The sequence below is a fragment of the Petaurus breviceps genome, unplaced genomic scaffold, assembly GCF_028583685.1.
Source record: "Petaurus breviceps papuanus isolate PSGF00001 unplaced genomic scaffold, PetGlider_PUasm1.0 90633, whole genome shotgun sequence".
NCBI classification, from domain to species: Eukaryota; Metazoa; Chordata; class Mammalia; order Diprotodontia; family Petauridae; genus Petaurus; species Petaurus breviceps.
In genome coordinates this window covers 3,767,012-3,793,760 of record NW_027187293.1, presented here as the reverse complement: position 1 = coordinate 3,793,760, position 26,749 = coordinate 3,767,012, and the positions used below count along the sequence as shown (strand labels likewise).

General features: G+C 35.6%; 1 protein-coding gene across 1 annotated transcript in view; it reads left to right on the top strand.

The window, feature by feature from the left end:
• FMN2 (formin 2) overlaps positions 1-26,749 on the top strand; it is a 494,077-nt gene that overhangs the window by 263,828 nt on the left and 203,500 nt on the right. Inside the window, 1 exon segment of the mRNA XM_069064483.1 lies at positions 6,401-6,462. Within this exon segment, the coding sequence (XP_068920584.1) occupies positions 6,401-6,462 (62 nt within the window).

Below are 26,749 nucleotides of genomic sequence, written 5' to 3'. Positions count from 1 at the left end.
GGCCAGTGACCAATTTGTACTTTTCTTGGAAGCTTGTGATGCAGAAGTTTTGTCTTTGTTGACTTCTTCTGGTTGCATGCTTTGACCCTTTTTGACTTCAAAAAATGATTCTATGTTCTGATTGCACTTCCTTTGCTTTTTCATCTTGTCAGCCAATTACTTTACTTTTGAGCACTTTGCCATGGTAGAACTCTGCATCCAGAGTGGAGAGAGCTGTGTCCCAAATTGCTGGGATTTTTGCAAATGTTGTCAGAGTTCTGGGGAGGGCGCCCTCTCTACAGCCAACACAAGCTCTGGCACACTGGTGTTCCTTTCCCCAGGACTAACACTCAAGGCTGTGACACAGATCCAAGCAGGTCAAAGCAAGAGCAATTACCCTCTGAATGGTTGCTTGGTCAGCCTACAATCTGCAGGCCAGGAGCTCCAGTGGCAGCCATGTGGTAGCAACTGCAACCAAAACACCTCTGCCTCCTTTCCCCCTGGGGGCAGGGGCCAGACTGAGTTCTTCTGTCATCCAGTTCCAATAGGGTTCCCCACTGACCTTTTACTTTCTCTTTGGCGTTTATGTGTTGAGAAGTCTGGAAACTGCCACAGCTGCCAGTGATTCACTCTCCTGAAGTCTACTATGGCCAGTCTGTGCCACTGGTTGGGGCCTTCCCAGACCTGGGCCCATGTGGCTCACTCGGCACTCCAGTTGGCTCAAGCTTGGTGCAAAAGAACATTCCTGTTTGTCTGCCAGGCTGCCTTCAGCAGGAGATTTGTTTCTCTCTGTCACTTTGTGAGTTTTGTAGCTCTAAAATTTGTTTAGAATCATATTTTATAGGTATTTGAGGAGGTTGGAACAGGAGCTCAGCCAAGTTCCTGCTTTTGCTCTGCCATCTTGGCTCCACCCCCTCAAAAGCAGATTTCCTAAGAGACTTCTAAAAAAATGGAATGGTCTACTTCAGAACACATGGAGTTATTGTAGTAGAAGCTGGATGACCAGCACATAGCAGGGATAATTACAGTTTTTTTCTGGATGTTCAAGAGAAATTTTCTTCAAACTCTTAAGGTGCTGTAATTCTTTTATTTCTACATGAAATATCTTGAATATTTATTGATATTTCCTCAGATGTGTCTTTTTAAAAAACTGGCACAAAACATGTGCCATTTTACTAGATCCCTATTATGTTATCAATACAAGTCAGTTATTTAAATAAGCCTTTGCCTGTGTGACATCCTTGTTATAACTCTTGAAACCATATATCTTTTATACTTGAAATTAGTCTTTCATGAAAATGTTCTTGTAATTGTCTTGCCTCATAATGCAGTCAGATTATGTTGATGGTTTTATAAGCTTTCGTAAAGTCCTTGGACAAAGGTGAATCACTTACTCATTCAAACCATAATGAGTTAGCAGAAATTACAAAATCCATGATATTAGGATCATGAGGCATAAATAAAATATTGGGCAGAGGTTATCTGCCTGTCTTCATTCTGTTTCTCATTCTCAAGTTTTCTCAATTTTATTATCAGGTCCTAAGTATGGAATGAGACCTCTGTGAAGTGTATCAAATACTTATAGATTGTTAAGGGAACCAGGCAGAAGGACTAGAGTATGTATTATGTAAAAATGTGGTCATGGCAAGAAGATTCAAATAGAAATTCATGTCAAGGACTAGTGAGATTTTGACAATGATGTATGTTTTAAAGACTCCTAAAAATCAGCTTCCTCAGTTGAATTTCCTAGGTAAAGTAAGTTTCTCTGACTAACTGAAAAAATGTGCACTATTTTCAAGTGTGGGTTTATAGTCCCTTTGGATAATTGAAATTTACTGCTTTTTTCCTGGACACATTTGTTTTAAAACAGGCTTTTAAAATATGATCCTTGACTTTCCACATAGCTTTTCTGTTGAAAGCTCACAGGCAGACATTTTCTTATCACAGAAACATTCAAACAGAAGTGTTACAGTGCTTTCTAGCTAATCCTTGGGTGATTCTAACATTGTAGGAAGTCAGAGTAGGAATCATGTGTCATATTTCTTGGTGCTAAAGCAAATGAATTCTGAAAATAAGATAACAGTAAAGACCCAATGTACAAAGAATGTTATGGTGATATCTGTGGGTCATACATGTGTGAGACTCTTTTTGCATAATCATTAGTTACAGAACAAATATCCCAGCTTTCTGTTCATAACTTTATCTGGCTTTTTATGATACTGCTTTTTTCTGTATAATACCTTACCTTGAGAACAAGAGAAAATAATTTCCTAGAGTGTTATTGGACGTCTTGTAAATTTGCATTATTTCTGGAATATAATTAACATTGCATACTTGAAATTAAGCAACTAGATGAATTAGAGGTTATAAAAAAGGACTTTTCACTTCTAATTTTATAGTAGCATAATTCATTGAAAATATCATGGAATTCAGTGATTTTGGCCAAATTAGCACACATTTTTAACTAACTGAAACAAATGGACCAAAGTATTAAAGATGAGATCATACAATTGATACTTTATCATTTTAATTCTTATTTTTCAGAAGCAAATAATCATGCAACTGGTTTCTACCTGATATTCCCAGCTTATTCCTCTTTCTTCTCCATACCTCTTTTCCTCCAGGATATATTTCCATAGACTGCAAATTTTCTTTCTATCTAAACCAAATAGAAATAGTTTTGAGAGTATCCACTTCCATTTTCATTAACTCATTTACTTAAGTGATCCCTCTATAGTAATAAATATAGCCATGGTTCTCCTCTTTTTAAAAATGACACAAATGAGTAATAGAATGAAGTGTAAAAAGAAGTTACCAAAGATGAAAGTTTGTTACATAGAATGTAACTTATTCTTATTTATCTTCTTAAAGTTAATGTGAAGCCATAAAATGATTAATCATCCTAGATAGAACCTAGCCAAATTCACATATCAACGCCTCAGATATTTACATTATTTTTGTCCTCAAAAGTTAGCAATGATCTAAATAAGTGAATAACTTCCTATTCTGGTCTTTTAAAAAATCCAGTGTTTCCTCTTGACATTTTCCTGATCCATGAACCCATTCACATAAAAATAAAGCAGATACTCTAGTGAAATTAGGAGTAACATTTCTTTTTATGTACATTATAGGAATATAGCTAAAATTACTTTATAGATATTTTAGGGATAGACAGTTTAGAATAGTGATGAATCCCAGATACTGATGCTATTTATGAAGACCCTGGGACAAAGAGGGAAGAAAAAAAAAGATGAGTGAAAACTATTTATCTTCTAATACTTAATTGCATTCATATTATCATTTAGCCAACTCTTAAGGGGCCATGATTTATAGTGAATAAAGTAATCATGATTAGAGATTACAACACTGATTTCCTGTCCAGTTCTTGGATTTATTCCTTGTTTTGAGATTATGTCTGTGCCTCAATGTGTATTTGGTAAATAAATAGATCAAAATGAAATTTTAAAAAACATCTATTTTGAGCTAACTGAAACAGATTTGGCTATAGTTCCATAATGAGCTAATTGTGTCATACCCCAGGAGATGTGGGTAGTGTTTTCCTTCTTTTATAGGGGAAGAAATTGAGCCATAGGCCAAAAGTGAAATTCAGTGGTTATATAGCAAGGCAGTAACCAAGCCAGGAATTTATGTTAAATCTCAGTATTACAATATGTAAAGCATGGGTCCTCATGGAATGTCCTAGTATCCCAGTTCTCAGTTCAGGTAAATGAAACTCATTGAGGAGATGGAAAAAAGTTAGAAGAAAGCATGACATTGTTAAAGGAGCCCTGGACTTGGAGTCAGAAGACCTGGATAGATACATGTCCTGGCTCCAATGAAACAAGCTATATGACCTCCATTTAATATCCCTTTACCTAATTTTCCTCATCTATAAAAAGATTGATTATCTGTGCCCTGACTATCTTATAGAATCATTGTTGTGGGGATTAAATGGCATAATCTATGTGAGATCACTTTGCAAGTGGTAAAATGAGATATAAATATTGTGTGTGAATAGTGATAACCCATTTGTCCATCTCTGTGGAGCTCTTATCTTTGTATGCTTACCAGACAGAAAATCGGACTTAATTTTATAAATGAGGAACAAAGACCTATAGATGAAGAACTAACTATTATTTTATAATAATAATCAATAAGCATCTATTAAGCACCTACTGATACATGTACCAGGCACTTTGATAAGTACTGGATATATAAAGAAAAGGCAGACCTTGCCCGAGAGGACCTCACAATCTTTTGGGAGAGACAACAAGAAAATATATACACACAAGCTATATACACGATAAGTAGGAAATACTTAACAGTGGGGGGAAGGCACACAAATTAAGAGGGATTGGGATAGGCTTTCTGTAGAATTCTAGCTGGGACTTATTTGAAGGAATCCAGGAAAACCAGAGGCGAAGATGAGCAAGGAAAACATTCTAGGAATGAGAGACAACCAGAGAAATTAAATACTTGGATCTGAGAGATGGAGTGTCTTTCTTGTTCATGGAAGAGTAAGGAGGCTAGTGTCATTAGAGCAAAGAGTACTATGTTTGAAGGGAGGTATAAGGTGTAAGAAGACAGGAAAGGTAGGGAGAGGTTCTACATTATAAAGGCCTTTGAATGTCAAACAGGATTTTGTATATGATCCTAAAATTAAAAGTGAGCTTTTGGAGTTTATTGAGCAGGGGAGGATAGTATCTACTGAAAAACAAGCCTCCCACCCCAGGCTCCAGGTACACTTTAGCCTAGGGGCAGGGAAGATCTTTAAAATTTGCATTCCCATTACAACTGTACATCATAAATTTGTAGTGGATGGTTTTCTACCTTTGTTCAGCAGCATGTGTATGTGAGTGAAAGTGGTAGATGATGGGAGTGACCCAAGGCTGAGGCCAAACCCTCAGCAGGGCTTAATCAGCCAGTATGACAAGGAGGCCAAAGATTCAAGAGAAGAACACAGTGCAGAGTTGAATTGATTTGCTGAGAGGTCAGTGTGAAGAAAATAAGAGATTTGAGATTTTGTTCTCTCTGGAAGTGAAAATGGGTTTATCATATGAGTGGAAGTATCATGTTTTCCTTGGTATAATTCTTGCTGATGTATCTGGGGCATACCTGCAGCTTCACCATAGAAGTGCTAAATTATCTTGTTCAAATTACTCATTCTTTTAGCAATTCTGCTTACTATCTGCATTCCACATATGCTGCCAGTGTCCCTAAGATAATGTGGTATTTGTGTTTTAAGCTCTGTGGGGTTAGAGGTATACCATATAATATAAGATAGAGGTATCAAACACCAGCATCACTGCCTAGTGTAGCCCCAAACATATTAATTGGGGAATGTTTAACAAAATAACTTTAAATACAGGAGATCATAGATAATATTAATATGAAATTTTCAAAGTCAATATGCAACTGTCAGGGATCATTACATGCAGTTTAGTGGCCTCCATTTGTATCTGAATTGGACAGCACTAATATTGAGAATAAGTAAATAAAGTAGATAACTCATTACTAGTAAACTTTGCAGATTAGCTCTAGGAAGGCTTTAATCTGAGACAAATTTTCTCCTTAGCACACAGTTTACATTTGGATTAAATTGTCCCATTTCCATCAATTATCGATTTAACTATTACAAATTAATTTGAATACTAGGCTAAATAAGATATAAATGAGGAACATCAATAAACAAGGATGGTGTATAATAAATTCTTAGACTAAAATAATCTTTAAATTTCCTTATTATGAGCTAAATATAGTGCCTTTTTCTTAGAATGCATAATTGAGTTGTGTATAAAATGTATTGGGCTCAATTTTAAAAAGTTTTTGAAAGTATCTTTTATATTCTTTTAAATCACAGAATACTACATCAAAGAATTGATATTAATGGACAACAGGAAAACCATATGTTATGTCTGTACTAACCCTGTCAGTTTTGTAATAGAAGATTTAACCTTTGTCAGGTATTTTAAAGTAAGCTGGGTGATGTCTGTATTAATCAGTTTAAGACTGAAGTCTAACAGTGACAAGAAAAAGCTGCTTATTTTTCTGGCATGGTACAGATTTTTCTAATTTTTTTCATCAGGGCATAAATGTCAGGGCATAGCTTGCCACTGATTTCTCTATTTGTGAGACAATATATATGTATATAGCATATATGAGGATTTTAATGTTTCTTGTTGGTTTTCTTTTTACCACAATACCTGTGTCTGTATTTTCAGACAAAAAATCAGAACACTGGTTTTTGGTTTTAGGGCTGGGCCTAGTGGGATAATTTGAACTAAAACTTGATAGTATATGACTATAGATTTATGAAGCCATTTTGCTATGTGTACTAAAATGATCAGGTAACTTTTCATAATTAGCTTATAATCATCTCTATAACTAACTAGTACTTCTTTTTTGCTTTTTTTTTAAATAGCTGTTGTGAACTTGGATAATTCTGTGGTTGACCTGGAGACTCTTCAAGCCCTCTATGAAAATGTGAGTAATAGAAAGAAGTGTGAACACATACACACACCTGTCCCTCTCTTTCTGTCTCTCTTTTTCTATTCTTCTCCCTTCCTACTTCTCTCTGTATCTCTCTCCCTCTGTCTCTTCCTATCCCTTTATATAGGTATCTGAATAGATCTAGATGTATACATATATATGTGTGTATGTGTATATTTATATATGGAGAGAGAAAGACATACACACAATAGAAGAGTGAACATATTTGCAAATATAGTAGGTTTTAAATACATTTATACATTAATCTGCATTTTTATAACAAATAAAGTTAGCTACCCTGTTTAGAAATGAGAGCACTTCTGGTGCAAAGATTACAGAGAGAGGAAGGAACACTCTGAAGCCCTCCCAAATTCCCTCCCAAGCAACTAAAAAACTTCCCCAGAATTGATCTAGGAGCAGGGAAGCAGCTTATCAGCCTGGTAGAAAAGGTCTGTCTAATTGGAGTGAGAGGAGACAAGGGCAACAGTATCAACCAGCCTCAGAGTAAGGAGCCTGTAGCAGGGCTCTGAGCCTGGGGTAATCTATCAGTGAGGCCCTGCTCTCCTGCAAACCAGGATCCTCCTAGGCAAGTGACCAGTTTGTGTAGCTCAGCAAGGTCAGACCCCACTTACCCAAACCCCAGCACAAGCCACCAGGATTGTATATCCCAATAGTAGTGAAATCCTACCCTGGGGCTGGCCAACAGTAAGATTCCCACCCCTAGGGCCTACAAGCAAAGAGATCTTGTTTCCACAGCAACATAGTAGCAATACTCCACCCCAGAAACAGGCCAGCCCTGAACTCCACACCCAGGGGAGGCCCCACAGCCCCACTACAAGCCTGAAGGGAAGCCTGCCCTCCAGAGAAAGCAAGCAGTTGAAGCCCAGTAAGACCCAAAGGCCTAGCACAAAAACTTTGGGGGCAGGGTGGTGGAGTCAAGATAGCAGAGTAGAAACAGGACTTCCACTCAGCTCCTGCTCCCACCACCTCCAATTCATGTAAAAGGGGACTCCAAACAAACTTTGGAGCTACACAACCCACAAAATGACATAGAGAAGCTAACCTCCCGCTGAGGACACGCAGCAGGCAGGAATCGGCCAGTGCAGCCCTCTGGGAACTGACCCCAACCCTGTGCCACAGCCAGAGGTTTTAGCCCCAGGGCAGACCTGACCAACCACTGGCTGGAGGGACTTCAGATCACCAGCAGCTGTGGCAGTTTCCAGAATTATCCACCCATAGATGCAAAGGACAAAGTGAGAGGTCAGTGTAGTGTGGACTTTGGGATCCAGTAGTTGAGAGTGTGTCGGCCTTTGCCCCTAGGGCAAGAAGCCACTGAGGCACCGTGGCTGTGCGGCCGCCACATGGCAGCTTCAGTTCCTGGCCTGCAGAATGTAGGGGGATTGAGCGACCAGTCTGAGGGGTAATCGCTGTTGCTTTAACCTGCTTGGATCTGTACTGCAGTCTAGGGTGGCAGTCCTGGGGTGTGCGACCAGCTTGCCAGAGCATGTGGAAGCCTCAGAGAGGGCACCCAACTAACACCTTTGGCAGCTGAGAAAACCCCAGTACTTGGGACAAAGCTCCCTTGTCTGGTGGCAGAGTCCTACTGTGGCAAAAAGCCCAGGGGTCAAGTGATTGAGCGGTGACATGAGCGGGCAAAGGAAACAAAATAAACAGAGCAGCCCAACTTTGCACTCCTATTTTGGGGAGAAAAAGAATCAAAGCATGGAATGGGAGGAAAACAGTGAAGTAAGAACTCCTGCAACAAAAGCTTCCAAGAAAAATAGAAGCTAGTTATAGGCCATAGGAGACCTTAAGAAGAAAATAAGAGAAGTGGAGGAAAAATTAGGAAGAGAAATGAGAACGATGCAAGAAAATTATGAAATGAGAATCAACAGCCTGACAGAGGAAAATAGTACCTTAAAAAATAGACTAACTCAAATGGCAAAAGAGGACCAAAAAGCCAATGAGGAGATGAATGCCTAAAAAAGCTGAATTTGCCAGATGCAAAAAGAATCTCAAAATCTCACTGAGGAGAATCATTCCTTCAGAATTAGATTGGAGCAAATGGAAGCTAATGACTTTATGAGAAATCAAGATGCTGTTAAACAGATCCAAACAAATGAAAGAATAGAAGGCAAGGTGAAATATCTTATGGGAAAAACCACTGACCTGGAAAATAGATCCAGGAGAGATAATTTAAAAATTATTGAACTACCTGAAAGCCATGATCAGAGAAAGAACCTAGAAATCATCCACCAAGAAATTCTCAAGGAAAACTGCCATGTTTTAGAACCAGAGGGCAAAATAGAGGTTGAAAGAATCCACCTATCACCTCCTGAAAAAGATCCCAAAAAGAAAACTCCTAGGAATATTGTAGCCAGGTCCCAAAATTCCCAGATGAAGGAGAGAATATTATAAGCAGCCATGAAGAAACCATTTGAATATTGTGGAAATACAATCAGGATAACACAGGATCTGGCAGCGTCTACACTGAGGCATCGAATGTCTTGGAATATGATATTCCAGAGGTCAGAGGAGCTGGGATTAAACCAAGAGTCACCTACCTAGCAAAACTGAGCATCATGTTTCAGGGGTAAATATGGTCATTCAGTGGAATAGAGGACTTTCAAGGATTCTTGATGAAAAAACCAGAGTTGAATAGAAAATTTGATATTCAGATACAAGAAGCAAGAGAAGCATGAGAAGGTAAACAGGGAAAAAAAATCATAAGGAACTTATCAAAGTTGAACTATTTAGCAAGTAAGAGCACCGGCCTCAGTGTCGGGATGACCTGGGGATCGAATCTGGGCTCAGACACTTAGCACCACACCCAGAAATAACTGGCCGTGTAACCTTGAGCAAGTTACTTAACCCCAATTTCTTAAAAAGAAAAGTTGAACTATTTACATTCATACATGGAAAAATTATAATTATAACTGATGAAACATTTTTCAATATGAAAATAGTTGAAGGGAATAAAATATATATGTATGTGTATATATATATATATATATATATATATATATATATATATATATATATATATATATATATATATATATAGGACGGTATATGGGCCTATGAATACATATGTGATTGTGTGTATATGTTTACAGGTATACTTAGATAGAGGGCACAGGACCAATTTAATAGGAAGGGATGATACTTAAAAGGTGAAATTGGGAGGTGAGAAAGGAATATAGTGAGAGGATAAGGGGAGAGACAGAATGGGGTAGACTATCTCATATAGAAAAGTTGGGGGGAAATGGTTGCAATGGAGTGGAAGAACAGGAAAGCAAAAGGGAATGGGTCAATCTTATTCTTATTGAATTTGGCTCAGGGAGGGAATGACAAACACACTAAATAGGGTATCTCACCCTACAAGAGAGTAGGGGTGTAGGAGATGAGAGGGGGGATGATGGAAGGAAGGGCAAGCTGGGGGGGAGGGAAGTTAGAAGCCCCCATTTTTGAAAAGGGACAGGATCAAAGTAGAGAATAGAACAAGTGGGAGGTGGGATAGGAGGGAGGGAAATATAGTTCGTCTTCTACAGTATATCTACTATGGTAATGTTTTGCATAGCTACACGTGTACAACCTATACTGAATTGCTTATCTTCCCAGTAAGGGTGGGTGACAAGGGAGGAAGGGAATGAATCTGGAATTCAAAGTTTTAAAATCAAATACTCAAATATATATATATATATATATGATATGCAGGCACTGGGGCATAGAGATCCACCATACTCAACTGGAAAAGTCGAAGGGGGTATGGGAGAAGATATGGGAGAGAACAGACTAGAAGAGGGGATATCCTGTGGGACCACTATTTGGGGGGCGGGGGTAGGGGGAAAACAGGGAGAAAATTTATAAGTCAAAATCTGGCAGAAATGAATGATGTAAACCAGAAGTTAATAAAGCATTAGGAAAAAAAAAAACAATAACAACAACCTAGAGACCATACAACACCATAGCCTAACTCTCACATAAAAACACCAAGTCATGAAAAAGGCAGAAAAAAATAAGAAAAAAATGAAAAGAGCTTGATCATAGAAAATTACTACCGTGAAAGGCAGGATGAAGGCATAAACTGAAAAGAGGACAATAGTGTACAAATGGCTACATGTGAAGCCTTGAAGAGAAGTATAATTTGTTCTCAGGCCCAAAAAGAATTCCTGGAAGAGCTTAAAAATGATTTTGAAAAGCAAATTAGAGAAGTAAAAGAAAAAATGAGAATGAAATGAGAGTAATGCAAGAGAATCAAGAAATGAGTGAATATAATGGGAAAAGATATTTTAAAAAATTTACCAAGGAAAATAACTCCCTAAAGAATAGAATTGGTCAAATAGAAAAGTAAGTACAAAAGATGATGGAAGAAAATAATTCCTTAAAATTTAGAATTGAATCACTGGAAACTAATGACTATGAGACATCAAGATACAGTAAAACAAAATGAAAAAATGTTAAAAAAAAAAAAGTGAAATTTCTCACTGAAAAAAACAACTGATTCAGGAGAGATAATATAAGATTTATTAAACTACCTGAAAGACATGATAAAAAAAAGCCTAGAAAACATCTTTCAAAAAATTATCAAAGAAACCTGCCCTGATATATTATGACCACAGTGCAAAATAGAAATTGGAAGAATCCACTGATCACCACCTGAAAGAGATCCCCAAATGAAAAATCCAGATACATCATAGCCAAATTCGAGAGCTTACAGTTCAAGGAGAAAGTATTGTAAGTAGTCAAAAAGAAACATTTCAAATATCATGGAGCTAAAGTCAGGATTACGTAGGATTGGATAGTTTCCATATAAAAATCCAGAGAGCTTGGAAGATGATACACTAAAGGAGTTAGGATTACAACCAAGAATCACCTACCCAGCAAAATTGAATATAATCTTTCCGGGGTTAAAAATGGATATGTAATGAAATAGAAGACTGTCTGACATTTCTAATTAAAAGACTAGAGCTGAATAAAAGATTTGGTCTCCAAATACAAGATTCAAGGGAAACATAAGAAGGTAAAAAAGAAATGGGAAAGAGAAAACATAAAGAATTCAATAAAGTCAAACTTTATATTTCTATATGGCCAGATAATATTTGTAACTCTTAACTTTATTACTGTAAAAGCAATTAGAAGCAGAATATGTAGACAGAGAGTATGGAGATAAGGTGACTTTGATGGGAAAAAACAAAGGGATTAGAATAAAATTGCACTGGAGGAAAAAGGGGTGGGGGGAGATTGAATGAGGTAAACCATCCCACATAAAAAAGGCATGAAAGAACTATTATAATGAAGGAGAAGATGGATGGGGGTGGTGGGAAAAGCTTATTCTCATCAAAATTGGCTGAAAGAAGGAATAATATACATACCTCAGCTGGATATTGAAATCTATCTTACCCTATAAGAAAGTTAAAAAGTAATGAGAGTAATAGGGAAGAATAGAGAGAAGGGAGGACTGATAAAAGGGAGGGCATATTGGGGAGGTGGTGATCAAAAGAAAAACACTTATGAGGAAGAAAAGGGTAGGAGTAGGGGTAAGATAGAGATGGATAAAAAAGCAAAAAAAATATCAGGAAGGGAAATGCATACTTATCATAACTATAAATATGAATGGGATGAACTGACCCATACAATGGAAGCAGATACCAGAATGGATTGAAAATCAGAATCCTACGATATGTTGTTTATAGGAAATTCACTTCAAGTAGAGAAATATAGGATAAAAGTAGAAGGATAGAGCAGAATTTATTACGCTTGAACTGAAACAGAAAACAGAGGTAGCACTCATGATCTCAGACAAAGCAAAGGCAAAAATAGACCTTATTGAAAGAGATAAGGAAAGAAACTATATCTTGCTGAAAAGTACCATAGACAGTGAAGTCCTATCACTAATAAACATATATGCACCAAATGATGTGGTATCTAAATTTTTGAAGGAGAAGTTTAATGAGTTATAGGAGAAAATAGATAATAAAACTATCATAGTGGGGGACCTCAAGTTCTCCCTTTTAGAATGAGATAAATCACACACAAAAAAATAAGTAAGAAAGAAGATAAGGAGGTGAATAAAATTCTGGAAAAGTTAGATATGATAGGGAGTAGAAAGGAATATAGCTTTTTCTCAGCAGTATATAACATCTTCACAAAAATTAACCATGCATTAGGACATAAAAACCTCAAAATCAGAATCAGAGAAGCAGAAATAGTAAGCACATCTTTTTCAGATCATAATGCAATAAAAAGTACATTGAATAATGGACAACAGAAAGAGAGATTCAAAGTTAATTGTAAATTAAATAATCTAATCCCAAAATACAAGTGGGCCAAAGAATAAATAATACAATAAAATTGATAATTTCATTAAAGAAAAAGACAATGAGACAACATACCAAAATTTATGAGATTCAGCCAAAGCAATAGTTAGGGGAAATTTTACATCTCTAATTGCTTACTTCATTAAAATAGAGAAAAAGCCAATTAATAAACTGGACATGAAAAACAGGACTTCCGTGGGGCTCCCGCTGCCACCTCCTCCAATTCATGTAAAAAATGACTCTAAAAAATTTTGGAGCTGCAGAACCCACAAAATGACACAGAGAAGCTAACATCCTGCTGAAGACAGACTGGCAAGAAGCATGAAGAACAGTGTGTTGGAATCTGAGCCCAGCCCCATACAAGCCCAAGGTTTTAGCCTCAGGGAGGCCACAATCAGCCAACTGGAGGGACTTCAGATCACCAGCAGCTATGGCAATTTCCAGAATTATCAACCCACAGATGCCAAAGACAAAGTGAGAGGTAAGTGCAGTGTGGACTTTGGGACCTGGGAGTTAGGGAGTGGGGTCCAGCCTTTACTCCCAGGGTGAGGAACTGCTGAGGCAGCCACTGCCACTTGGCTACTTCGGAGCTCCTGGCCTGCAGACTGTAGGGGGACCAAGTGACCAGTCTGAAGGGTAACTGTTCTTGCTTTAACCTGCTTGGATCTGGGTCATTGTCTGGGGTGGAAGTCCTGGGGTGCATGACCAGTGTGCCAGAGCATGTAGAGGCTTCTGAGAGGGCAGCCAAGTAACAGGTCCAGCAGCTGAGAAATCTCCAGCAATTTGAGACAAAGCTCCACCCTCTGGTAGCAGAGTTCTACTGTGGCAAAAAGCTCAAAAATCAAATAGAAGGAAAGGAAGCAAAGCAAGCAGAGCAATCCAACTTTACACTCCTATTTGGGGACAAAAAGGATCAAAGCATGGAACAGGAGGAAGACAATGAAGTCAGAAATCCTTCACCAGAAGCTTCCAAGAAAAAAATAAACTGCTTACAGGACATAGAGAAGCTTAAGAGGGATTTTGAAAACCAAATAAGAGAAGAGGAGGAAGAATTGGGAAGAGAAATGAGAATGATACAAGAAAATTATAAAATGAGAGTCAATCACCTGACTGAAGAAAATACCTTAAAAAACAGACTAACTCAAATAGCAAAAGAGGCTCAAAAAGCTAATGAGGAGAAGAATGCCTAAAAAAGCCAAATTTGCCAGATGGAAAAAGAATCTCAAAAGCTCACTGAAGAGAATCATTCTTTAGAAATAGATTGAAGCAAATGGAAGCTAGTGACTTTATGAGAAATCAAGATACTATTAAACAGACCCCAAAAAATGAAAAAATAGAAGGCAATGTGAAAAATCTCATTGAAAAAACCACTAACCTGGAAAATAGATCCAGGAGAGATAATTTAAAAATTATTGAACTACCTGAAAGCCATGATCAGAGAAAGAACCTAAAAATCATCCTTCAAGAAATTCTCAAGGAAAAGTGCCCTGATGTTTTAGAACTAGATGGCAAAATAGAGGTTGAAAGAATCCACCGATCACCTCCTGAAAAAGATCCCAAAAAGAAAACTCCTAGGAATATTATAGACAGCTTCCGGGATTCCCAAATCAAGGAGAAAATATTACAAGCAGCCAGGAAGAAACCATTTGAATACTGTGTAACCACAATCAGGATAACACTGGATCTGGTAGCTTCTACACTGAGGAATTGAAGGGCTTGGAATATGATATTCCAAAGGGCAAAGGAGCTGGGATTAAAATCAGCAAAACTGAGCATCATGTTTCAGGCGAAAATATGATAATTCAGTGGAATAGAGGACTTTCAAGCATTCTTGATGAAAAAACCAGAGTTGAATAGAAAATTTGACATTCAGATACAAGAAGCAAGAGAAGAATGAGAAGGTAAACAGGGAAAAGAACTCATAAGGAACCTATCAAAGTTGAGCTACTTACAATGCTACATGGAAAAATGATAATTGTAACTTATGAAACTTTTCTCAGTATGAAAATAGTTGAAGGGAATAGAAATGCATATATATATATTTATGTATACATATATATATATATGTCTATATAGGAGGGTATATGGGCATATAAATACATCTGTGAATATGTGTATATATGTGTACAGGTATACACAGACAGAGGGCACAGCACCAGTTGAATAGTAAGGGATGATACATAAAAGGTGAAATTAATAGGTTAAAAAGGAATATAATGAGAGGATATAGGGAAAGATAGAATGGGGTAAATTATGTCATATAGAAGAGGCAAGGGAAAACTTACAATGGAGGGGAAGAACAGGGAGGTAAAATGAAATGAGTCAATCTTATTCTCAATTAATTTGGCTTAGGGAGGATATGACATACACACTAAATAGGGTATCTTACCCTACAGGAGAGTAGTGGGCAAGGGGATTAGAGGGGAATGATTGAAAGGAGGGCAGGCTGGGGGGAGGGAAGTTGGAAGCACCCACTTTTGATAAGGGACAGGATCAAAGTAGAGAATAGAAAAGTGGGGGTGGGTTAGGATGGAGGGAAATACAGTCAGTATTTTACAATATATCCATTATAGAACTGTTTTGCATAGCTACACATGTACAACCTATATTGAATTGCTTATCTTCCCAGTAAGTGTGGTTGACAAGGGAGGTAGGTAAAGAATCTGGAATTCAAAAGTTTAAAATCAAATGTTTAAAATATATATTATTATTATTATCATTATTTTACATGTAACTGGGAAATAACAGGCACTGGGGTATAGAGCCTCCACCATGCCCTACTGGATAGTCGGAGGGGGGATGAGGGAAGATATGGGAGAGAGCAGATTGGGAGAGAGTATATTAAGTGGGCTTGCAGTTTTGGGATGGCGGGTAGGGGAAAAAACAGGGAGAAAATGTGTAACTTAAAATCTTGTGGAAATTAATGATATAAACTAAATAAATAAAAAATGTAATCTGAAAAAAAAAAACTGGGCATTCAACTAAAAATACTAGGGGAAAAAATTAACCCTCCTCCCCAGTTAAACACAAAACTATAAATCCTGACAAAGGAGAGAATAATAAAATTGAAAGTAAGAAAACCAATGAACTCACAAATAAAAATAGAAGCTGGTTTTATTGGAGGAAAACAATAAAATATAAGATCCATTGGCTAATTTGATTTTACAAAAGGAAAGGGGGTGGCTAGGTGGCACAGTGAATAGAGCACTGGCCCTGGAGTCAGGAGGACATGAGTTCAAATCCGGCCTCACACACTTAACACAAAAAACTAGCCATATGACCTTGGGCAAGTTACTTAACCCCAATTGCCCCTCCAAAATAAGCAAAAAAAGGAAAGAAGAAAACCATATTACTGGTATCAAAATTTAAAGGGGTAAATTCAGCCCCAGTGAAGAGGGAACTAAGACAATTATTAGGAGCTGTTTTGTCCATTTTCATGCCAATAAATTTGACAATCTAAATGGAATGGATGAATATCTGCAAAAAATATAAATTACTCAAATTAACAGAAGAATAAATGAAATATTTAGTTAACTCAATCTTAGAAAAATAAATTGAATAAACCATCAATGAACTTCCTAAGAAAAAAATCCCCAGGACCAGATGGATTCATAAGAAATTCTACCAAATATTTAAAGAACAATTAATGCTAATACTATATAACCTATTTGGAAAAATAGTCAAAGAAGTCCTAAAAAATTCCTTTTATGCCAGAAATATGGTGCTGATAACCAAGCCAGGAAGAACCAAAACAGAGAAAAAAAATTATAGACCAATTTCCCTAATGAACACTACTACTGAATTTTTTAATAAAACACTAGCAAAGAGATTATAGCAATATATCACAAGGAGCGTAGACTGTGACCAAGTGAGATTTATACCCAGAATGAAGGGCTGGTTCAATGTTAAGAAAACTATCAGCACAATTTACCTTATCAATAATAAAACCAAAATAAATAATATGATTTTCTCAATAGATGCAGAAAAAGCCTTTGGTGAAATACAGCTCGCATTTCTATTAGACATACTAGAGAACATAGGAATAAATGGAGTTTACCTTAAAATGATGATTAATATTTACCTAAAATCATCAGCAAGATTTATTTGTAAGGGCTATAATCTAGAAGTTTCTCAATATAATTAGGGATAAACAAAGATATCCATTATTCCCCTTTTGTTTAATATTTTACTAGAAATGTTAGCTAGAACAGTAAGAGAAGAAAAGAAGTTAAAGGGGGACAGCAGATGATACTGTAGATAGATCACTAGCCCTGGAGACAAGCAGACCTGGGTTCAAATCTGGCTTCATCCACTTGATACATACTAGCTGTGCAACCCTGGGCAAATTATTTAACTCTGATTTCCTTGCCAGAAAATAAATAAATAAAGGAATTATACAATGAGGACACAAAACTTACTTTGCAGATGACATGATGTTATACTTAGAAAATCTTAGGCAATCAACTAAAAAACTACTTGAAATTATTAACAACTTTAGCAAATTTCAGGATACAAAATAAACACATATAAATCATCAGTCTTTTTATATATTGCCACAAAAGTACAGCAGCAAGAGATGGAGACAATAAAAAATACTTGTAATTCTACCTGCCAGTTCAAACCCTGTAAACTTATGAAGACAACTATAAAACTTTTCACACAAAGTCAGATCTAGACAGTTGAAAAAATTTAATTGCTCATGTATAGGTTGAGCCGGTATCATAAAAATGACAATTCTGCTTAAATTAATAATGTATTCAGTATCATTACAATCAAAGTATAAAAAATATTTTTTATAGAGCTAGGAAAAATTATAACAAAATTGACCTGAATGAACAAAAGGCTAAGAATATCAAGGGAATAGCGCCAGCCCTAGAGTCAGGAGGCCCTGGGTTCAGAATTGGCCTCAGACATTTAACACACACACACACACACACACACACACACACACACACACACAAATAAATCTAGCCGTGTAACCTTGGGCAAGTTACTTAACCCCAATTGCCCTCTAAAAGGCAAAAGAAAAGAAAAGAAAGAATATCAAGGGAATAAATGAAAAAAAAAAAAACCACATATGAAAGAAGGTGATCTTGCCATACCAGATCTCAACCTCTGTTATAAAGTGTAATTATCAAACAATCTGGTACTAGCTAAGAAAGAGTAGTAGATCAGTGGAATAAATGAAAAATAAAATTACATTATAGTAAATTACTATAGTAATCTGGTACATGATGAACACAAAGATCCAAACCTTTGGTACAAAAAAAAAAAACATTATTTGACAAAAAATGCTTGGAAAATTGGAAATCAATATGGCAGAAACTAGGAACAGACCAACATCTCACACCTTATGTCAAGATAAAACCAAAGTGTATACATAAACTACACATAAAGATTGATGTTATAAGCAGATTAAGAGAGCATGGAATAGTTTATGTGTGTGTATGTGTATGGTGGCTAAGACCTGGACATCAAAGGGATGCCCATCGATAGGGGAATGGCTAAACAAACTGTGGTATATATTGTAATGGAATATTATTATGCTATAAGAAATAAGAACTAGGATGATTTCAGAAAAAAAAAAAACTTGGAAAGACTTATATGAACTGATGCATAGTGAAATGAACAGAACCAGGAGAATAGTTTACACAGTAACAGCAACATTGTTCAATGAAGAATTGTGAATGGCTTAGCTATTCTCTGCAATATAATGATCCAAGATGTTTCCAAAGCACTAATGATGAAACATTCTATCTGCCTTCATAGAAAGAATTGATGTTGCTTGAATACAGACTGAAGCATTTTATTTTCATTTTCTTTCATTTTTTTTCTTTTTTTTGAGTCTTCTTATACAAAATGACTAATATGGAAATGCTTTACATAATTGCAGATGTATAACCTATATCTAATTGCTTACTGTCTGAGGAAGGGGAATGGGAAGGGAGAAAAAGAGAGATAGAATTTGGAACTCAAAACTTCAAATAAAAAAAGTTTTAAAAAATCTTAAAAAAGGAAAAAAAGAAATTAGAACAGATTTCTAAGAGAGAAATTTAGATTTACCTCCTTTAAAGATCACAAATACTATAGACTGTAATAACAGGGCTAGGAACTAGAGACAGTATTCTCATGACAAGACACTTTAACTCATTCATGCTTACCTTACTCTCACAGATTCATTAGTTCACAAAAGGCTCTCACAAACACCCACTGGCAAAAACTTATAAACAGGATGCAGAAATTCATGATTGCTATTAATATATCAACATTAAACACTTAATTGGCTCTCAGTGAATAGTTGTTGAATTATCTATAATAATAATATCAACTCACATTCTTATAAATATAATGCTTTCATTAAAAACACTTGCAGTTTGATAGTATAATTATACTTATTTTATGAATTAGAGAAACTAAAATCCATTGAGATTGTGAATCACCCAAGATCATATATCTAACAATTAACAACCACTACTTCAATAAATTTACTTATTCAATAACAAGCTAATCAAACTAACATAGGATTATTTTGTAGAGCTATAAAAATAATAATTAAATTCATTGGGAATAGCAAAAGGTCATCAATCTAAAAGAGAATTTTTAAGTGGAAAAACAGGAGCCTAGCAATCTATAACATGCACACACAGAGCTATAATCATCAAGTATCAAAGCCATAATCATCAAAATAATTCAGTACTGATTAAAAAATATAGAGGTGGTCCAATCAATCATATTAGATACATAGCACATATGAAATTTGTGAAATAATCTTCAGTAAACAGAACGACCTGAGTTGCTGGGTTAAGAATTCACTTTTTTGTCTAATAATAAAAAATATAAAGATCTTTAGTATATAATCTAAATCATGAATGGGACAGGTATTTTTTTACTGTACTCAAAATAAATACTAGACATATTGGACAAACACATGTTGGAGGAAGACATAAAAGAGGATACAGTAATTTGTAATTACTGTTACACAATCCCAGGATGCTAAGATTTTAATGTCAGAACATGAAGCAGTTTGAGGACTACTGAATAGGTAATTTACATTTGGTTTTGACTCTGCACTCATAGTCTTCAATTAGTTGTATTCTGGCCAGCTAGACAAGGGGCTGGACTTATCCCCCAGCTGTTGTTGATTTTCTCCAAAAGCACTAGGGTAGGTGCCAAGAACTCCTTCCAAAGTATATCTGGCACTGACTGAGGATCTAGGATCTCCAGACATCTCAAACTCACAAGGTCTTCTCAGAGTCTAAAACATCTAGAATGATATTCAATTACCTCTGATCAAGGACAGAAACACAAAACAAAAAAAAGAGCCCGAAGTCCAGGCACAAGCTTGCTGAGCTGAGCCCATCTTCTCTAGGTACACTGTGGAAGCAGTTGACATGATGCCAGAATGACATGGTGTCAGAAAAGCACCAGCTCTATCTCTGTACTTTTAGTCAGTACCTCAAAAAGTCTTCACAGATTTAGAGGAGAGGAGAGGAGAGGAGTGGAGAGGAAAAGAAACAGTCGTTCTTGGTTTATTCCCTTTTAAAGAAATGAGTTAGAAACTTCCTGCCTAGCAGACTATGAGGAAGTTACTTTGTCATACTTGGGGGTACCCAAGTGCTAAGCTAGCACACATGGTCAGTCAGAAACAGAGAGACAGAGTGTTCATCTGCCCTGTTACTCATCAATACTAAGTGGCTGAAATGACAAATCCAGGTTTTCTAAGTCCAAGGTTCTTTTCATGCTGCCACAATGAATTAAATGCATTTGGATTAAGCATGTAATTAGATTAGACCATCAGTCATTGTAGGGACTTGGGGAGACTGTGTTCATGCCTCATTACAAACATTACTACTACTGGGAAAATAACTAAAACCATGCAGAATATAAGACCAATGCCTGTTCAATACATGTATCTACTTGGAATTAATAGAGCTACAAATGGGATACTTACATCACTTCATTACCCACTAATAGTAGAAAAAGAAGAATGAAGCTGTTGTCCTGCTTTTCCTTTTTGCCCTTGTTTCCATGATGTGACATGGAAAAATGGAAAATATAATATCAGCTTTGGCATTGAGCAAGATTTTCCAAATTTACCTTAGTAGTCACTGGTAAATCTTTGTATACTAAGAAAGACATTTATTAATGCATGATATGTAGTGATATCCACATTCTGATGATGTTTTCTCCATATTGCTTTCCTTTTTCTAAAAATAATACTGATTTAATATTTTATTTATCATACTTGCATTTATTTTCTCTCACACACACACCTACCCACAATTTAAAAGGAAAAATGAAAATAATACAAAATATTCATAAGACACACGTATAATGAAATAAAGTAAAACTCACCTTGGTCATGTCCAAAAATATTTATCTCTTTTGTTGCCATGTGTGCATAATTTCTCAGGAGATGAGTCACATGTTTTATCACTGATCTTCTTGAATTATGGTTGTTCTGATCAGAGTTCTTAAATCTTTTGAAGTTGTCTTTACAATATAATTATTATTTAGTAAAATGTTCTGATTCTACACTCTTCAGTCTGCATCAGTTCATGCAAATCTTCCCAGGTTTCTCTGAAACCATTCCTTTTTTAATTTCTTGTGGGACAGTAGTATTCATTCACATTCATAAAGCATAACTTGTTCAGCCATTCCCCAATTGAGAGGCACCCCTTCAGTTTCCAGTTCTATGCTACCACAAAAAGAATGAAATAAATATTTTGTTCATATATACCTTTTCCTTTTTCTTTGATCTCTTTACAATATAAATATGATAGTGGTTTTGATGGATCAAAGGGTATATACAGTTCTGTGACTTTTTAGGGATAGGTCCAAATTGCTTTCCAGGATGACTGGACCAATTAACAGTTCCTCTAACACTGAATTCATGGGCTTCTCCTCACCACATACACATCCTCCAAAATTTTCTATTTTCTTCTTTTACATTTTTGCCAGTCTTTGCATATTAATCATCAGGGGTCCTTTAATTTACATTTCTCTAATTATGAACAACTTGGAGGATTTTAAAAAATATGACTATTGATAGTTTGGCTTGCTTTCTCTATCAACTGCCTTTTTATGTCCCTGGACCATTTGTTAACTGTAGAATGATTGTTGTTCCTTAAATAGCTTGTAAAGGAGATATTTGTTAGAAGAACTCACTGAAATGATTTCTTTTCATTTCCCTCTTATCTTTCTCTTTTTAGCTGCATGAATTTGGTTTATATAAAAATTGTCCTTTCTATCTTCTATGATACTTCATATCCTTTATTTCCACTCTTATTCTTAGAGAATTTCTTTCTTGATCTTCTAATTTGTTTTTTTTTATATCTAAATCATGTATCTATTTGGACCTATATGATGGGAAGCATTGGTCCAAACCTAATTTTCCAGGTTTTTTTCCCCAGTAGTTTCTATCAAATAGTGAATCTTTAACCATGTAGAAAGGTTATTTATGTTGAAAAAACACAGGGCTACTGTTTTCTTCTGTTTGTTTCTTTCTGTATGCTTTGCATGTCATGTATTACAATGATCAATTTCTCTACTTTCTAACCAGTATGAAATTGTTTTGATAATTACTGCTTGGGAGTACAATTTGATATCTAGTACTGCTAGGGCACCATCCTTCTTACTTTTTCCATTGTGCTTTTGAGGTGATTGACATTTTGTTTTCCTAAATGAATTTTTAAATATTTTTTTCTGGTTGTATAAAATCATCCTTTAGTAGTTTAACTAGAACAGCACAGAATAAATAAATCATTTTATATATCATTGTCATTTTTGTTATTAATCTACCCATGAGTAATTAATATAAACATTCTTCCATTTTACCTAGATTTATTCCATTAATTTCTTTTCTTGCCTTAAAGCAATAGCTAGTAGGAAGCTGATATGATTATGTATTATTTTATTTTCATATCCCTTGAGCAATTAACATACCTTAAGTGATTTAGTCTTTCTTTCTATAAAGGTATTTTGTAGTTGTATTCATATAGTTCCTCTGTGTGTCTTAGCTGGTAGATTTGCAAATATTTTGTACATTCTGTTATTATTTTTAAAATATTCCTGATTTGGGGGGGGCAACATATAGAAATATTGATGATTTACTTGGATTACTGAATATCCTGAAACTTTCCTGAAGTTATTGTTTCAATTGATTTTACTTGGCTGTCTAGGGTTCTCTAAATAAACCATGTTATATGAAAAAAGTGATAACTTTGTTTCCTCTGTCTATGCTTATTCCCTCAAAATCTTATTCTTGCCTTATTGTTGTAGCTAGTATTTCTAGCATTATATCAAATGGTAGTGGTAACACTGGACAATTTTACTTTCTTATTGGAAAGGACTCTAGATTATCTCTATTTCATGTGCCAACCTCTCTTGGTTATTGATAGACACTACTTATAGTATATCTAGGTGAGCTCTATTTTTTTGTCTCCTAGTATTTCAACAGAAATAGATTTTGTATGTTGTTAAAAGCCTTTTCTGTACATAATTGTGATTTTTGTTGCAATTATTAGTATTGATGTAACAGTAAGCACCCTAGCATACCCAGGATGGCTGCTAGTGCAATTTATTTGATCTGCTTTTCTAAAGGAAAGAAACTCAATAAAGGTTAACAATTTTACTTTAACCAAACATATATCATTTACCTAGTTCAGGGGGAAAAGTCAGCACCCTGAACTTCATAGAATACAAACAGAAGTTACAAGCAGACAAAAAATACAGACAGAGAAAATAACACATTTCAACAAACCACCAGACAGGGCTTCTACTTCTCTGATCATCACATACATACAGTTAGTTAACAGAAAGAGAAGCACCAACATCTGGGTTTTCAAAGCCAGGGGACTCAATGGCTGCCCAGATTCTCACTTGGTCAACTCACACCACTCTTCCCATGAGTGAGCCTCAAAGCAAAACCTCACCTCAGAGGTATATGTAGCATTCTCCGGGGTCAGAGAACATCACAACCCTCATGACCCACTCCCTAATTACAAAGTAACAAGGTATGGGCCTTCCTGAAAAACAAGCTTCCCCTAAGCAAGTTTCTCCTGTTGGGCTCTGCTTTACTCTTCAGCAAACTTTTCCGACCACAGTCTCCATGCGACTACATTCAGCCTATTGGGGTGGGGGGGAGGGTGGGGGAAGAGTAGAGTTTATTTTCAAATGGGGGAAGCTCCTCAAGTTTCCTTAGGCTTATTAAGGGGCAGGGAAGTTCTTCAAATTCCCATTCCCATTACAATTGTTTATTACATTAATATCATTTTCCTAATATTGAATCAATCCTACATGTAGCCTCTTTACTAAGATTTCATTTAGAATTTTTGCATCTGTATTTATCAGGAATATTGCAGTATAGTTTTTATCTCTATTTTGATTCACCCTGCTTTATGTATCAAAACAATATTTATATTATAGGAGGAACAGAATCCATTTTCCTTTTGTGTGTACAAGTTATATGATATCTGAATGAATTCTTCTTTCGATATTTGAGAAAATTTATTTACAAATCTGTTTGGTCCTGTTGTCCTCCTCCCCAACCTGTAATTATTGAGTTTGTTCAATTTCTTTTTCTTAGGTTGGGTTATTTAAAATCTTTGTTTCTTGTTCTTTTAATTGGGACATTTTATAATCTTACCAATATTCACCATTCCATTTAAGATTTTGATTATAATTTCATTTATATTTCATTTCTTGCGAATTCTCCTTTTTCATTTTTATTACTAGTGATTAGATTTTTCTTCTTTTTATAAATCAAACTTATTAAGCATTTGTTTTATTAGTTTTGTCAAGTAAATGGATCATGGTTTATTAATTTAATGTGTTTCTTCTTTTATTTTCAGAATTTCTATTTGGTGTTTAATTGATTTTTCTTAAATATTCTTCATTTTCCATTATATTTTAGTTGTATGCTTGATTCACTGGTATATTCTTTTTCTCTTTTTTGTCAATGAACATATTCAAAGAAAAAAAATCTTCTCAAAGGACTGCTTTGCCTAAATCGCCCATATTTTGCTGTTGTTTAATTCTTTTAACTTTTTAAAATAAAATTATCTGTTGTTTTTATGATTTCTCCTTTGACCCACCAGTTCTTTAGGATTAAGTTATTAAGTCTTCAATTAACTTTAATCCTTTCTTCAAAGGCATTTTATCAAACATAATCTTTATTGCATTGTGGTTAGTAAAGTTTGTGTTAGTATTTATTCTGTAATGGGTTGACATGGAACTGTTTTGGTCACGTAGGTTATGTGTACCAACGTGAGTTTGTCTAGATGTGGATGAGGGAGGCAAGAATAGATATTTCTGGCATCTCCTCCTTACACCCTTTTTCAAAGAAAACTATGATTCCAATCATAACAGGAAGGAGGAAGTTGGGAACAGTGATTGACTCCTCTTTTCTCCTCAGAGAGAGAGGGTAGTAGGTCACAATTATGTCTGTCTGCTTCCTTAAATATGTTTTAGTCTAGGGGAAATAAATTTTTTAGGCTCAAGTTATGTTAAACATTAATAGGAAAGGAGGGTCTCAAGTTATATATCCAAGGCTGGACTCTCTTCCCACCAAATGTTAATTCTGCCATGAAAACACATAACGAATAATAAATAAATCCATTTCTCTAAGTCAATAACAAAACAAATCAAGAAATTATTCATAAAAGAATATATACCAGACAATGCAGAGTGACTAAGCTCTCCATTTGGGGACAAAATAAATCAAATCAACGGAGAGAGTCTGAGATCTCACTCAAGAGGAATTCCCCACAGTCTCTAGTATAGCAAGCTGGGGATAAGGGCATGGTTGAGATTGCCAGTTCCTCCACATGTTGGCTTATGCCCAAAGTCTTTCTCCCTCAGGAGCCCTGAAGAAAGGTTGGAATGGTATGGCTTTTCTCTTGACTCTGGAAGCCAGAAGAGACCCAGATCTCTCACAATGCCTGGCACATCTTAGGTACTTAATAAATGTTTATAGATTGATTGAATCCACATTTCAAGTTAGTCATATGATAATTAGTCATCTTTTCAGAGGACCAAAAATATCAGTAATAAACATTTTTTGAGCATCTGAAGAACTTTTTAGTCTAGTAGACACTGTGGGTGAAATGCCAAACAGAAAGATGAAGGTACTACTGGTAAGGGCCATGTATTCATTTTGATGAAACAGAAAAAAAAACATATACACACACACGAATACATGTCAATTATATACACATATACAACCATTTCTAAAGAGTAATGTCATCAAATACAAAATAAAACTTTTTTATCCATGGAGTGAAAACAAGAAATTTATGAGGATTTAGCAAATATTATTCTCTAGCCATAAGGCATGGTTCTTATAAATGACAGAATTGATCAAATACCAAACAGCATTTATATTGCCAGTGCCCTGAAAGTGAGACTTAATATTTAAAAGGCATTTTAGTCACATGATATTTAATTTCTAAAGTTTAATTGGCATAGTTATTACCAGTTAACAGGATTTTTTTTCCTTTCTCTTAATATGAATTTGAGAAGCAGCAAGGCATAGTGGTAGATAAGTCAACAAGACCTGGGTTCAACTCTTGCCTTTGAAACATATTGACTATGTGACCCTGGGCAAATAACTTAATTCTTTTCATTTCCTCAGGCATAAATTCTTGGACTGTAAGTAGCAGAATAGCTGATCTGGATTGGTATAGAGGATTTCTTTACACAGAATTCTGTCCAGAAATGAAATCAGTTTCAGATTGCTGTACTATCACCACTACCTCAGAAAGAGAAAGAATTCAAAGCTGTGTCCCAAATCCCCTTGTTTCTAAAATAACACCTTTCCTTTGCTCTGGAGCTTTTCTTCCTTCTTTATCCTTACTAGCTAACTTATAAGAAGTGAATTTCTTTGAGCTCTTGCTACTGAGATCTTGTACTTTATTCTTTCTTATGAGGAAAATAAAGATAGTGAAGTAAGTTTGAGTTTA